The 16,231-nt window shown below is 38.1% G+C and overlaps 1 protein-coding gene across 1 annotated transcript; it reads right to left on the bottom strand.

Annotated features, from left to right (window-relative positions):
* Positions 1-10,860: 10,860 nt before the first annotated feature.
* On the bottom strand, positions 10,861-14,342 carry LOC127126251 (outer envelope pore protein 16-3, chloroplastic/mitochondrial). Its single transcript, XM_051055140.1, has 3 exons — positions 14,114-14,342; positions 13,396-13,734; positions 10,861-11,284 (listed from the first exon to the last, which is right to left on the bottom strand). The coding sequence occupies exons 2-3, from the start codon at positions 13,724-13,726 to the stop codon at positions 11,136-11,138; spliced, it is 480 nt and encodes a 159-aa protein (XP_050911097.1). The 5' UTR covers positions 13,727-13,734; positions 14,114-14,342; the 3' UTR covers positions 10,861-11,135.
* Between the last annotated feature and the right edge of the window lie 1,889 nt (positions 14,343-16,231).

Genomic DNA, 16,231 nt, shown 5'->3' with positions numbered 1-16,231 from the left:
AGACACTATCCCGATCTCCTTTAGTCAGGAGTAATTGTTATTGTCCATTTAGTATTGCAAATCTTTAATTTTTCAATTGAACTTCTTAAAGCATTGTGTCTACGCCCGGGGCACAATAGCTAATTTGTTAAGGGTTTTGTCATTTCATAAGCATATTCATATTCAATAAATCAATGGACTTTTTCGCGTTCAAATATTGCGCTCTTTATTTTTCCTGTCGTCTTTCAAACAAGCTATGCTTTCTTACACACACTCACGTAACAAATTGCAGATCCGTATCCACTCTGGATCCTATTGATAATAATTCCGCTACTGTTCATTATGACTTTGAAAATCCAATCTACCAAGCCGAAGATGGAAGTGAGGAAGATTGTGAAGTCCCTGGAGAGCTTGCCAGACTATTACTGCAAGAGGAAAGGACTATACAGCCGCATGAAGAGTCCCTCGAAATTGTAAATCTGGGTACTGAGGTAGACAGAAAAGAAGTCAAAATAGGAGCAGATTTGGAAAACAGTGTAAAAGAAAGATTGATTCAGATGTTGCACGACTATGTAGAGGTTTTCGCTTGGTCTTATGAAGACATGCCAGGATTGGATACCGACATAGTAGTGCATCGTCTGCCCATGAAGGAAGACTGTCGTCCCGTCAAGCAAAAGGTTCGCCGCATGCGTCCTGAAATGTCTGAGAAAATCAAAGCCGAGGTTATGAAACAATTCAATGCCGGTTTCCTAGCCATTACTTCTTATCCTCAATGGGTTGCTAATGTGGTGCCAGTGCCAAAGAAGGATGGTAAGGTGCGAATGTGCGTAGATTACAGAGATTTGAATAAAGCGAGTCCCAAAGATGACTTTCCACTCCCGCACATTGATGTCCTGGTAGATAACACCGCTCAACACAAAGTATTCTCATTCATGGATGGATTCTCGGGTTATAATCAGATTAAGATGGCACCTGAGGACATGGAGAAAACTACGTTTGTGACGCAATGGGGCACTTTCTGCTACAAAGTAATGCCATTCGGTCTAAAGAACGCCGGGGCAACGTACCAGCGTGCTATGGTGGTTTTGTTCCATGATATGATTCATCATGAGATAGAAGTATATGTGGATGACATGATAGCTAGATCTCATACTGAAGAAGAACATCTCGATCATTTATACAAACTGTTCGAGAGGTTGAAGAAGTACAAGTTGAGATTGAATCCGAACAAATGCACTTTTGGAGTAAGATCCGGTAAACTCTTGGGCTTTATTGTCAGTGGTAAAGGAATTGAGGTTGACCCGGCTAAAGTGAGAGCTATTCAAGAAATGCCAGTTCCCCGTACGGAAAAAGAAGTCAGAGGTTTCTTGGGACGCTTGAACTACATTGCTCGATTTATCTCCCACTTGACCGCTACCTGCAAACCCATCTTCAAATTACTGAGGAAAAATCAAGAAATGATATGGAATGACGAATGCCAAGAAGCTTTTGACAAAATCAAGAACTACCTCCAGGAACCTCCGATTCTGATACCACCAGTTGAAGGAAGACCTCTAATCATGTATTTGACCGTGTTAGAAAATTCAATGGGGTGCGTATTGGGGCAACATGACGAGTCTGGTCGAAAAGAGCATGCCATATACTACCTGAGCAAAAGTTTACCGACTGTGAAACAAGATACTCGCTGCTCGAGAGAACTTGCTGTGCTTTGGCCTGGGCTGCTCGCCGACTAAGACAGTATATGTTGAATCATACCACTTTGTTGATTTCTAGGATGGATCCCATCAAATACATGTTCGAGAAGCCTGCCCTCTCCGGAAGAATAGCGAGATGGCAGATGATCTTAACAGAGTACGATATCCAGTATACTACCCAGAAAGCCATCAAAGGAAGCGTGCTCGCTGATCATTTGGCTTATCAAGCGGTGGACGATTATCAATCTATGAATTTTGAGTTCCCAGATGAGGATGTCATGCTTGTTACTGATGAGGAAAAACCTAAACCGGATAAAGGATCCGAACTGGGATCCCGATGGACTATGGTCTTTGATGGGTCTTCTAATGCATTGGGCCATGGTGTTGGGGTTGTACTCATTTCTCCCGAGGGTTACCATACGCCTTTCACGGCTAGACTATGTTTTCATTGTACCAATAATATGGCTGAGTATGAAGCATGTATTTTGGGACTCAAGGCTGCTATAGACCGGCGGGTCAAGTTTTTGAGTGTGTACGGAGACTCAGCATTAGTAATCAGTCAGATCAAAGGAGAATGGGACACTAAGCATCCGAATCTCATCCCTTACCGAGAACGGGTGATGACATTAATCCCATACTTTGAAGAGATTACATTCGAACATATCGCACGAGAAGAGAATCAGTTGGCAGACGCATTAGCTACCATGTCATCTATGTTCAGAGTCAGATGGGACAATGAAGCTCCCAGGATCACCATTGAGCGACTAGATGAACCGGCATACTGTTATGAACTTAACACCGAGGGAGTACGGGAAAAACCTTGGTTCCACGAAGTAAAAAGATATTTAGAAACTCAGGAGTACCCTGAGGGGGCATCTATCAATGATAGAAAATTCCTGAGGAAGTTCTCTGCTAAATTCTTTTTGAGTAATGGAGTATTATACAAACGTAATCATGACTCAACTTTGCTTCGCTGTGTGGATAAAAAGGAAGCAGAAGAGATTATGGAAGATATGCACGACGGTATTTTCGGGACTCATTCTAGTGGACATACGATGGCCAAGAAGATTCTGAGATCAGGGTATTATTGGTCTACCATGGAAGCTGATTGCCATCATCACTCCAGAACCTGTCACAAGTGCCAGATATATGCGGATAAAGTACATGCACCTCCTGCTCCATTGAACGTGTTGACCGCACCTTGGCCCTTTGCAATGTGGGGCATTGATATGATTGGGGAGATTAAACCTACTGCTTCTAATGGACATCGCTTCATCCTTGTCGCTATTGATTACTTTACAAAGTGGGTAGAGGCCGTCTCATTTGCTTCTGTCACCAAGAATGTGGTGGCACGATTCATCAGGAATAATCTCATTTGTCGGTATGGCATCCCTGAAAGAATTATCACTGACAATGGTACTAATTTGAACAACAAGATGATTACTGAACTCTGCACGCAGTTCAACATAAAGCACCATAACTCTTCTCCGTACCGGCCAAAGATGAACGGTGCCGTAGAGGCTGCTAATAAGAATATCAAGAAGATCATACAAAAGATGACGGTGACGTACAAAGACTGGCATGAGATGTTACCATTTGCACTCCATGGTTATCGCACTTCAGTACGCACTTCGACAGGGGCAACTCCTTTCTCTTTAGTCTACGGAATGGAAGCTGTTTTACCAGTGGAAGTCCAGATTCCCTCTCTAAGAATCATGGAAGAGGCGGGCTTAGATGAAGATGAATGGATTCAGACTCGACTCGATCAGATAAACTTGATTGATGAGAAGAGACTTGCGGCTGTTTGTCATGGACAGATATATCAGAAGCGCATGACCCAGGCATTTAACAAAAGAGTCAAGAGACAGGTGTATCAAATTGGCGACTTGGTGATCAAGCGTATCATTCTACCACAAGGGGATCCCAGAGGCAAGTGGACTCCCACATACGAAGGGCCCTTTGTGGTTAAGAAAGTATTCCCCGGTGGAGCCATGATACTTGCTACAATGGATGGCGAAGACTTCCCGCATCCCGTGAACGCAGACATAGTCAAAAAATACTACGCATAAAAAGAGACCCGCTAGGTCGACGTATCTAGGCAAAAGTAAGGGCATCCCGGCGAACCAAAAGGGTTCGGGCAAAATTTAGGGATAAACATAAAAAAAAATGTACACCCGGCAAGTCGAAAACCTGAAAAGGCGGCTTGGGCAAAAAGGGGTATCCTGGTGGATTGAAAACCTGAAAAGGCGGTCCAGGCAAAAATTAGGGATTCAAGCGTATGACTATGTCCCGTTCTCTGTCAGCTTCAACCAAGTTCAAGGGACTGAACAAGCCAATCACCTCTATCCGACAGCAGGAGATGAGATGCCTGAAGACATGATGACAGTAGTGGAATTAAAATCAATAGGACTTTTTCTGCATAGCTTTCTCTCTGTTTTCCTGACAATTTCCTCTTACTAGGATTTCCGTCTCCTTGTACAAAAATTGTCTGTTTATAGGCCCTCTTTCAGTACAATTTCATTTCCAAAAAGATGCTTTTGTTTTACTTTCTCTGTTTTGTTTGCGTAAACGTCCATTGATTTAATTTGAATTGATTTATGCATTTGAATATGATCAATGTTTATCAAAAATACATGCCTAAAATGGAAATTGCAATTACTACGAGACTTCAGGACCGAGGAGAAGGTCTAACCACGCTTTCCAATGAGTCCGTTGCTAATCCTATTCCCCGGCAACGCCAATTATTTCCCAGAAGAGAGTGGCATTACTAGACAAATGGGTCATCTCTTCCACCCCCAACCAGGCTCTGTGGAATGTTTTCACCATCAAGTATCCCCCAGCCGAGACAGGGTCATCAATACCAATGTCTCCGACCAGCAGACTGAGATTTATCTCCCCAGTAGAGTCCTCTGGAAGAACTTTTCAGATGCATAATTCATTCATTACATCATTTCACATCACACACCTACATACAATTTTCATTCCGCATCATATACATTACATCATTTCGTAACATATACATGTGTACAATGCTCTCATTTATTCCAGACGCATAATTCACTCATTACATCATTTCACAGCACACGCATGCATACAACATTCGCATCTCATGCATCATGACATTGCATGAAACTAACTTTATTTTTCAGGCTAATTATCCTCCTGATCACATTCAAGGTTCGAATACAGCTCTCAGATATAATTCATCTGACGAACGTTCTGACATTCTCCCAATGGTGGCATCTCTAAGCCCACCTCAGATATTCGCTGCAAATACAACAAATATTATCAGATACAGCCTAACGTACGGTTCATTCTGATTCAGCCCAACATATGACTCCTTCAGCTCAGATACGATCTAACGTACGATCCATTCTGGCTTTTAGCAACTCCAATACGGTCTAACGTACGACCCATTTGGACCTTCAAATCCTCAGATGCTGCCTAGCGTACGGTATATTCCGGGGTGTAGTCTAGCATACGACTACTTTCTTCTTCAGATACAGCCTAACGTACGGCTCATTCTGCAACTCCAATACGGTCTAACGTACGACCCATTTGGACCTCCAGCTCAGATACGATCTAACGTACGATCCACTCTGATCTTCAACAACTCAGATAAGGTTTAATGTACGACCAAGTTAGACCTTTATCTCCTCAGATGCTACCTTCGGACAGGTACATTTCTGAATGGTAGTCTAGTATACGACTACTCCCTTACTCAGATGCTACCTTCGGACAGGTACATTTCTGAATGGTTAGTAGACGGCTACTCCTTTACTCAGATGCTACCTTCGGACAGGTACATTTCTGAATGGTAGTCTAATACACGACTACTCCCTTTAAAAGTAGACACAGCCTAATGGACGGCTCATTCTACTCAGATATAGTTTAATGTACGACCAAGTTAGACCTTCATCTACTCAGATGCTACCTTCGGACAAGTACATTTCTGAATGGTAGTCTAGTATACGACTACTCCCTTTTCAGCAGATTCAGCCTAACGGACGGCTCATTCTGCTACTCAGATGCTACCTTCGGACAGGTACATTTCTGATCCCTTATCCCCAGCAGTATATAGCACACGCTGACTCCCCAGCGAAGTCAACAGCATGATGGATGATTCATTATACGGTCTAGCGTATGACCCGGTATGACATCCATGTCTTCAGACATCGTCTAATGTACGACACAATCGGAAGCTCGTCATCAAACTTCCTGGATGGCATCTCTAAGCCCATCTCCATCAAGACTAGCTCCTAATGGACAAGCGCAAATTTTTGGGGCATTCTAGTGTTCAATAATCTTTCACCTCCAGACCACGAACGGCACATACCATTCTACTCTCTCGGTTCAAGAATATTGAACAGGGGCAGCTGTCATACCCCAAAATTTGCCCGTCGATATTACAAAGTATTCCTCAAGACCCTCCGACTTGTTCTGCAAGGCACTGACATCAAATGGACAAAAGCCCAGCTCACAACAGGCCCAATCCAAAGGCGGCCCAAAATAGCTTGCTCGCTAGGCGAGCAGTCCCTTCGCCTAGCGAACATTTCATCATGACACTCGCCCAGCGAAGCATCAGATCCAGAAAAAGCCCAGAACTAGCTTGCTCGCTAGGCGAGCAATTCCTTCGCCTAGCGAAGCTTGCGAAAATCTGAAGTTTTGGACCTCATTTTAAGCCCATTAGGTCACCACCACTGCTACTATAAATACCAGCTCCTCAGCCACGAAAGGGAACAGGGACACAGAGGGAGAAACACGGAAACGCACAAACCGGCGGACGAAGGACGGAAACCCTGGTGCAAAAATCCTGCTAACCTGAAGGCAGCCCATCCGCGCCGAAGCTACCGCCGCCCAACTCAATCCGGCCTCCAAGCAATCAGTCCCGTTCAATATCGCAATTGCACACAGGTTTGCGTATCGCCGCTGTTTTATGTTTCCAATTGATCTTCTTTACATACATGATGCATTCCGATTAAAGTTTTGACATGTAAATCGATTTCGCATGTGAATCCGAGTATGAATATCCTGTATAATTGTACATGATATGCCTATAATCTAATGCCATGAAAGTGCAGGTTTTCGGAAGTCATGCTGCAGTCAAATTACAAACCCGTGGCCGCTCGCTAGCTCATCGCTAAGCGAGCCTGCAGCGAGCCTTCGCTGAGCCTTCGCTAGGCGAAGCAGAGGCGAACGGGACAGTGGCTGCTTTGTCTCTTTGTTGTCCATTTTATGTTTATCTAATCATGGTTCTGCATCATTTGGCCTGAACTCCTGACTGTTATGTTTATTTTATGATGCAATTTCCAATTGTATTTTACCTCAATGCTCTAATCCGTGTGTTGCATGATGTAAAGGCTAGCATACTTCCAAAGACATAGCCGGCTAGGCATGCCGCTTTAGGTGTGGACATTCTTGAGGAGATGGCTTTTGGATGACCTAAGTTTAATGTGGAGATTCATCTTGAATCACCAAGCTTGATTTTTTTTATGTATTGATTTCATTGATTTACCGTGGACCTAATTACCTAACTGATTACGGCTATTTAATTAATTGTTAAAATCTGGACTTTAAATAAATAGTATCGGACCTCTCTTTATTACCCCACGATTACGTAATACGGTCATGTCCCGCGAATGTAGGGATACACTTAGCAACGGCCCTTCGGTTAAATCATCATAAAATAAATCATGGTCCCTCGGATGTTGCCTTCGAAAATACGATTTTGTCCCTCGATGACCCTTCGGTGTAGCCTACGGTTAAATGATGATCGTCCCTTCGAATGCTAAGGTATCCTCACAACTGTTGCCTTCAATGACCAATCGATGACCCTACGATGACCCTTCTAAATCCCAAGGATAAACTACTTACTTCTCCATAGTAAGGACAGTTTTACCCTCACAAGGATAGAAAATGACGGTAAAGACCTCGGACAGATACAACCCTTAATTGCTCATTCATAACCTAAAAATACTTTTCACACCCCACACCTTTCAAAACATCCTTTTGGAAAATCACCACTTAGCATACATCCGTACTAGAATCATTGCTGAGTTATATTTTTCTAAATAACTTTCAAATCTAAATGAGATAACCACTTTGTATACATTCATGCAAGGATCATTACAAAGTTAAATTCTCATTTTCAAAACATTTTTCACACATTTCTCAAACACTCTTTCACACTAGAAAACATAAATGATTGAGCAATTAAGAGCCCATGGATAACCATGGATATAAAGGGTGCTAATACCTTCCCTTTGTATAACGTACCTCCCGAACCTAAGAATCTAAATTAAGGTCTTTCCTGTTCTTTTCCACCTTTCCTTATGGGATAAAAGAAAAGTCGGTGGCGACTCTTGCTAACCGCGACATTGCGATTAAAAATCCATTAAAGTCCAGTTCACCGTATGACAACATGCTTAGCTCAATAACCTTACAATCAGAGTTTTTACGTAGGGCTAACTCAATAACCTTCACCCAATATGTTTACATGTTTAGCTTGCAACCTTCAAAAATATTACATAAGAATCATAAGTACACCCTTGGATGATCAATTTTAGCACAACACTAGTACAACACAATTCTCAAATGTAACTTTTTACTCTATTAACACTATGACACTCTAGTGAAAAGGAACTTTGTAAAAGAGTGAAAGAAATAGTTTCTATTTAGAAAACTGGTGTTTTTTGAAATAACGATAAGTCTTCTTTATATAAGAAAAATCCAGTTCAAAAAGGAAAAAATGCATAAGTCTTTTTAATGATTTAATCAATTGACACCATGTAATAATTGATTAACCAAGTTAAAATAGAAAAGTTTGAATGTCAATACCACGTAATCGATTAGGAGGCATTACATGTTGCATTAATCAATTAGAAGGATATCTTAATCGGTTAGTCAATATATTTTATCTTCCTAATTAATAAACAAGTCTTTAAGCATTTAAGCACTTGTCTGAATTAGGTTTAAGAAGTTTTATCAAAAAAGAAGAGAAGTTTGAAAATTGTGTTTGTGTATTTTCTTATTACTGTTGAGAATGTAGCAAGTGTTAGTAGTGTGGGTAATAGTCTCACATTAATTGGAAACATATAGACTTAAGCATTTGTAAGTTAGAGAACCCACCCACTTATCACCTTAAGGTTTTTGGTGAATATGTGGTGTGTCTCTCACAAAGATATTGCTCTAAAAGAAGAAGTCCCACAATATTCAATGCTCTCTAGTGAAAAGTTCCCCCAACACATGGTATCATGAGCCTTTGGTTCAAGAAGGGGACCAAGTTATTTGTATTGAAAGTCAACGGCGCCATAAGGGTGGTGAGTAAGAAATGTTTCATTGAAGAGTGTCAATGGCGCCCATAAGGGTGGTGAATAAGAAACGTTGTGTTCGGTACAAGAGTTTGTGGAAGTAAGAAGAGTTTTCATTTGAGGGGGAGCATTGTGGACTCACACTTGAGGAGGGTGTTGAGAATGTTACAAGTGTGAGTAGTGTGAGTAATAGTCTCACGTTGGTTAGAAATATCGAGACTTTAGTATTTATAAGTGAGAGAGCTCATTCACCTATCATCTTAAAGTTTTGGGTGAATATGTGGTGTGTCTCTTATAAATGTGTTGCTCTAAAAGAATAAGTCTCATAATGTTCAATGCTCCCTGGTGAAAAACTCCCTCAACAATTACCTTAAGACTTACTCTTGTTCTTTTTACAAGTAATTGATCAAACCTAGATAAAACTCTAAGCGCAAGTTTTCTTATACTCATTTTTTCTAAGTTAAAATACTAATTTTGACATCCTATAACATATACATACATTATTGAAGATCAAAAGTAGTCGAAATCACAATTTTTTCAAAAAATTATATCTGAAGTGATTTTTATAAAAAAAAACTATATAAAATAACTTCAAAATTAAATGATTTTTTAAAATTTTGATATTTAAATTTTTTTTAATAAAATGATGAAATATCTAAATAATATTTTAAGAATAAATATTCAAATCAATCTTTTATTTAAAGTTTTTATGAAAAAAAATTATAAAAACTTTTTATATAAAATTGTGTTACACTATAAAAATCATTTTTTTATAAATAAAACAAATGGATTCATTGTCTAGCATTTTAAAGTAGAACTTCTTTAATTAGAATCCATCATTAATAACCTTTAAAAGAATTGTCATGATAAAAAACCTCGAGTTGTCATTAACACAAATATTTGATAGTTCTCATCAACACAACTCGTTAGACAAATGTCATTGTCAAAATTATTTGTTGACACTATCTCTGATTCTATTTATAAAAAAATTGATTTTTTAAATTCATTGAATATTCAATATGTGTTTCATAATGATATTCAAATACATTAACTATTCAATAAGAGATTAAAGGTAGTGTACTGTCGATGTAAAAAAATATTACACTGATATTCAATCAAAACATTTTATATTATCAAATCATAACAGTATTTTAAAAATAAAAATGTGATGTGACGGGATACACGGATCTCATTGATTGACGGTATAAAAATATTTTACATTTGTCAATGCATATATCTTTTTCTCATTCAATAAATATAAAAAAATAATTTTATAAATAAAATAGAAAGTAGTATTACATGGATATATATATATATATATCTTTCATGTATTTATACATATTTTCGCAACACAACTTATGAGATGGACCGGGACTCATGAACCTTTCACTTGAAATTGATTCTAGTCGCCACTCTTCCATGTGCCGAAACCAGTGTTGGAAGAATTATTTTTGTTCTTTCACGGATGAATGAAAATCTGCATCTTCATTGACTTCCCCATTGGAATTATTTCTAAAGTCTTTAATCCCCATGTCCCTAATTCTTTTGTTGCAGTTGTGAAACCTCATCTAGTTTGTCCACTCTTCCCATGAATCCCTTCTCTTCATCAACCGTGTAATTAATTATCTTTCAATTATAGTTATTTCCCTCTTGTGTTGGTGTTTTAGATTTCCAAATCTACTTTGTTTTAAAATTATCTTCTATTACGTAGGTGAAAGACGCCCTTGGAGTTGGCCTTAACCGGTTTGTATCAACGTTTTAAAAGTTGGATAGAAAATAAGATGGCAAGACCTCCGAGTCAGTTTAATTAGTTCAAACACAATTAAACCAAATGACTAATGCTAATATCTATTAAAAACAACATGGCTGAACCACCATAGCTCAACAACAATTCAATCTGATTCAAATATCTTATGGTAACAAAAATAGATCTAGTATATAGGACCAAAGGAATTTCAGTGTGGTTATACTTTATCTCTTAGAAACAAAATACATAGTACATTTATTGGAATTCAACTGGTTCAGCAACAACTTACAAAAGAAAATACGGAATGACATCGAGTATGTAATTCCAACTGGCTCAACAAAGAGTGACTCACTCTCTCCAATCAACTTGAAATGTCTTTGGTCATAAAGGTGCATGAATTAAAAATTATGCATCGTTACTGGGTCTTTTCTTTGTAGTTAATGCAGCATACTCCCTCCCCTCGTCATGCTTTAGTGTCTGCCCCCCAAAATCAAGGACTGCAGATGTGAATGCCAATGCTGATCCGGCAGAAATTGCGGTTGAGATGCTCCTTCCTACAGTATAATCAACAGCATGCAAAGCTTGTTAAAATGCAGTGAGATCTAATGCAAAAAACTACTTGCACCAAATAGAGCAGTACATTACTGTTGCATTAACTGAATTCAATGTATACGATAGAATCTAGCGTTTTGTAAAAGTATTATGGAAATAACACTGGGAGCAAACTCCCAATTACAGAACATTGAAGCAATGGAATATAGGGAACTGATAACCAGAGAAATAATAGAGAAAACAAACACTATCTCCCAATGGATCCCCACACTATCTACCCTTCATAATCATGTTACCTTGTTAGGACTATTGTTGTTAAGAACGTGAGATAGATAGTAGCATCAGACGATTTTATGATCTTACAACCATTAGGCAAACTAACTCATGTGTAAAATCAGATTCTGGTGGGGTAGCTTGAAAGATTGTGAGACCGGTAGATCTCATGTGATCCTAAAAGTTCCATTTTTCTTGGTCAAGTTTGCTGCTTAATTCCTGAAACCAGTCTTTTAACACTTTTTTACCCTAGAAATTACTCATTCTCACACAAGACACTGATATGCTCTCCCCCTCATCAACTACTTCTCCGCCTCTCGGCCTCTCGGCAGTTGCTTTGTAGCCATCTCTCCTAAGAAGCTCTCCACTTGTTTGTTTTTTCTCTGCATGGACTATCCTAAGTTCCTCTCTACTTGTGCATTATCATGGCTTCAGATGGGCAGCGATTGTCGGTAGTAGGTCAGGGGTGGTAGGGGCTAATGCTAGTTGTGATTCATGGAACTTGTGATTATGAAATTCCAGTTTTAGGTTAGCTTTTATATTGTCATTTATAGTATTGTTCATGTTTAGTATATCTATACATATAGGGGCATATCGAGTGAGAGGAGTTTTAATAATGAGAGATGAGGGACAAATAAGAACCATTAGATTGAATAAACATATGTTATTAAATGATTCATTAAAAAATACACGTGACTCATAACCTCCTCTCTCTTCTCCAATGTTTTTTTAATTGTCCCAATGTCTCATTTAAGTGCAGTAGTTTACCTGTTCGTAATTGTTTTTGATAGTTGATTTTCATCAAAAAGAAGTAGGGGTCAATTTTCATAAAATAGAAATAGGAGTTTATTAATTTTAAGCAAAAGAATAGAGGTTGATGCAATGGGTTTCAAGATACCACATATAGTTTCTGAAGATATCAAATTGGAGATACTGAATTATAGAAGAATGAAAGTTTTGAAATAAAAAAAAGTAAAAACAGACATGCGAGAGAGAAAGGAGCTAAACAGTTGTGTGTACTTTTTAATGAATTATTTAATCACAGCTGTTTATTTGATCATTCTGTTGTTTGTTCCTTATCTCTTAATATAAAAATTCATGTCACTTGATACGCCCCCTATAATAGTAATACTATTTGTAACCTATGAAGCACGGACACTCCGAACACGACACCGACACTGACACAGTGACACCGGTATTAATTTGAAAAAAATGAATAAATTAAACGTAATTATAAGTGTCGGTATAGGTGCCCAACACGGACACGCCTTTTTTCAAAGATGTCGGTGCTACATAGTTAATAACTGTAATTTTATATGATTTCTCAGTTTGGTAGGATCTTATGATTCTAGTTACAATCCTACGCTTTACGATCATACTACCCCCTGACAATCCTAAGTAAGATCTCAATCTTGACAACCTTGGTTGAGAATCCTAATTATCTAATTAGTTAACTACCTAACAGCTGCAACAGGCAACATGGCAGACTCATCATTAGTTTGATAACAGACTCCGGCAACCATCATACAAGTGTTATTCTAATAAACATTGATAGCACCAGCAGTCATTTCGCACAATGAGACAATCATGTCAAAAGGAAGTAAAAACCCAACATATAATTGTCCTAATTTCTAAAATGAACTGGATCAAGTCCTTCCTCATATGATGCTTACCCACTAGCATTTCCGAATTAAATAATGGAAAAACATATAAGGCACTGATTGAATTTTTCACCGTGATCCACAAAAATATTCACTCAGCTTAACAAGAGTAGCAATATTTCAATATCTATATGTCAAAATATGAAAAGCTTTGGATAATTATTTGAGGAAAGAGATACCTCTGTAACCGAGAATAGATGCACCAGCAACAAATCCACCAACAGCGCCATTTACAAGATCCCTCTTCCCCCGGTAGTTCTGCACCAATTGTTCGACCCCAATGTAGACTCCTCCTATGGCAGCAAAGGTGGCTCCATAGCCGCCCATCATCTTGAAAGTTCTTAACAACCCAGGAAGAGCAACACTTCTCTCAACACGAGGAACATCATACCAGGTGGCAACTACAGTGCCCCAGATAGTGCCAGCAACTAAACCTGTCGTTGCACCCTTAAAAGTTTTCATGAGTGATGAATCCTCATCCTCCAAGTACCTACGTTCTGACGGGTCCATTATTATCTCTGCACACAACAAAAAAAATCCCAGAAGGAATAAAAAAGTTGTCAAAAAGATCCAACGACTATTACTGCTGAACATTGTTTCATTTTCTTTGGTTTTTAATTGAAAAAAAAATCCATCGATTAAAAAAAATGCACGAATCGATAATATTTTGCTGAATCCAGAATATAAGCCGAATTGAAGAAAAAAATTGGAAACATTGGAATTCGTGAAACGGAGAATAGAAATGATAATGATGTTGATAAGGAATTCAGATCGAAGAACATTGTTGAAAAATAAAAGGGGAATCAGAATGAAAACCCTAAAAAGATGCACAGAGAAGCGATGTTGTGATGTTTTAGAAGAGAGAAATGATAGGGTTAAGGGAAAAGGGAAGCGTACCTGAGAGAAATTGAGTTGGGATTATGAAGCTACTCCGAATTCTGTCTCAGCTGCCTCCACACTTCGCAGCGTTGCAGTTTTGCCGATACTATTCCAACTCACGATTTGCTTGAAACTTTTTTTTCTCTTACTCCGAAATTTTATGATAGTAAATCAGTATTTTTATTTTATTTTATTGTGAACTTGAGTTGCAAATTAATAAATTAATATCTGAAATAATAATTAGTCATTTTATCAAAATATTTTAATAGTCAAATTAAATAAAAGGGTTATAATTGGTCCCCTATTATAAAACATGTTATTTTGGTCCCTTAGAGCGATTTAAATCATTTGTTCCTTATTACAAAAGGTGTGATTTTGGTCCCTGAAATTTGATAGTGTTTGGATTTGCATGATCCCTTATTCAATTTTGATTATGTGGTAATTCATTAATCACATCGTAGGTACTAATTGGATGCATGTCAGCATTTTCAAATATTTTAATTTCCACCTGGATATTTTAATTTAAAAAATATTAAAAAACATTTTGGATATTGAAAAAACAAATTACAAATTATAAAAAACATCATAGGAATTAAATTTATCCTCGTTCATTGCCTTTGCTTATTCTTCGGAAATTGAAACCTTAATCCCCTTTTGGCAACCCCTAATATCTCGTTTTGTATTCGTGCAATTTGTTTAGAAATTGAACCTTAATCTTATTATACATTGAAATTCGTGAAGCATTCATGCAATTTGTTATGAAGATGAAGAAGTTTGGAAGTCAAAAGGAGAGGGTCAAATATTGTGTAAGGTATGTATTGTTGTCCTTGTGGTCCACTTAGTTTAGTATTGTTGTGGTTCTTATGGCCCCTTGTGTTAGTTTATGTTAGTTTAATTCAATTTTTGTCATTTTTTTCAGGCCTACTATGAGTAATAAGATTAGGTTGAGAATACATCATAGGGGTAAATTAGTTGAGACACTAGTAAAGTGGTATGTAAATGAGGAAGTTACTGAGATGAACTGGAGTTGGGATGTTGATTATATGTCTTACATGTATTTAGAGGATATGATTAAGAGTGGGGGTTATGTAAATATAAAGTGCTTGTGGTATTGACACCTTGTATATAGCTTTTATCGTGATCTTAGCCCCTTGAACAATGATCAGGATGCACTATAGTTTTTAAAAGATGTTGTAGGATATGATGTAATAGATGTGTATGTGGAGTATAGTGTGGGGATTCCATAGATTATTGATGATAGTGAACTAGCTGCTGAAGATGAAGTACAATGCACTGGATTTAAAACTGCAGATGTCACTAAGGAAGTCACTATTGCTAAAGAAGTCATTACTGATCATAATGGTGGTGGTGCTGGAGAAGAAAATATTTATCCTAATGGTGTTGCTGAAGATTATGTTAGTACTGATCCTAATGGTGTTGCTGAAGAAGAAGAAAATGATCCTAATGTTGTTGCTAAAGATGATATCACTATTGATCCTAATGATGTTGATGAAGAAGGAATTGATGATCCTAATAGTGTTGCTGAAAATGATGTTACTTTTGATCCTAATGTTGTTGATGAGGATTATGTTGAAGTGAGGGTAGTTTTAAGGATAGTGAATATCAATTTAGTGAAGAATGTGAGGAGAGTGAGATGGATTGGACTAAGGTACTTCCCCAAGAGACTTTAGGTGAGGCTTCTAGTTGCCAAACAAGAAAGACCATACTGAGATGGTTCATTGTGAAAGTGAGGATTCAGACCATTTATATACACCACCAGGGAGTGATGATGAGGATGAAGGCATGAAGTACCCTACCTACAAGTCTAGTCAGGGAATGAAGTTTCAGCTAGGGATGATGTTTACTAACAAAGAAATAAAATAAGGGATGTTGTCAAGGACTATGCCATGGAGAATCATAAGAATGTATTCATTAAGAAGAATGTATTCATTAAGAAGAATGATTCCAAAAGGATTCTGGTTAACTGCATTAATGGGTGTAAGTTCTACATGAGATTTAGCAAGAGGACTGGCAACCAGTTTTGACAAGTTATGACTTTAATTGAAGACCATACATGCCATAGGACTGCTGGCAACATGAGTGCAAAGACAAAGTGGCTTACCAATAAGTTTGCAA

Source organism: Lathyrus oleraceus, chromosome 3 (genome assembly GCF_024323335.1).
Source record: "Lathyrus oleraceus cultivar Zhongwan6 chromosome 3, CAAS_Psat_ZW6_1.0, whole genome shotgun sequence".
NCBI lineage: Eukaryota > Viridiplantae > Streptophyta > Magnoliopsida > Fabales > Fabaceae > Lathyrus > Lathyrus oleraceus.
Note: the sequence above shows the minus strand (reverse complement) of the source record. Positions and strands in the feature narration are given on the sequence as shown.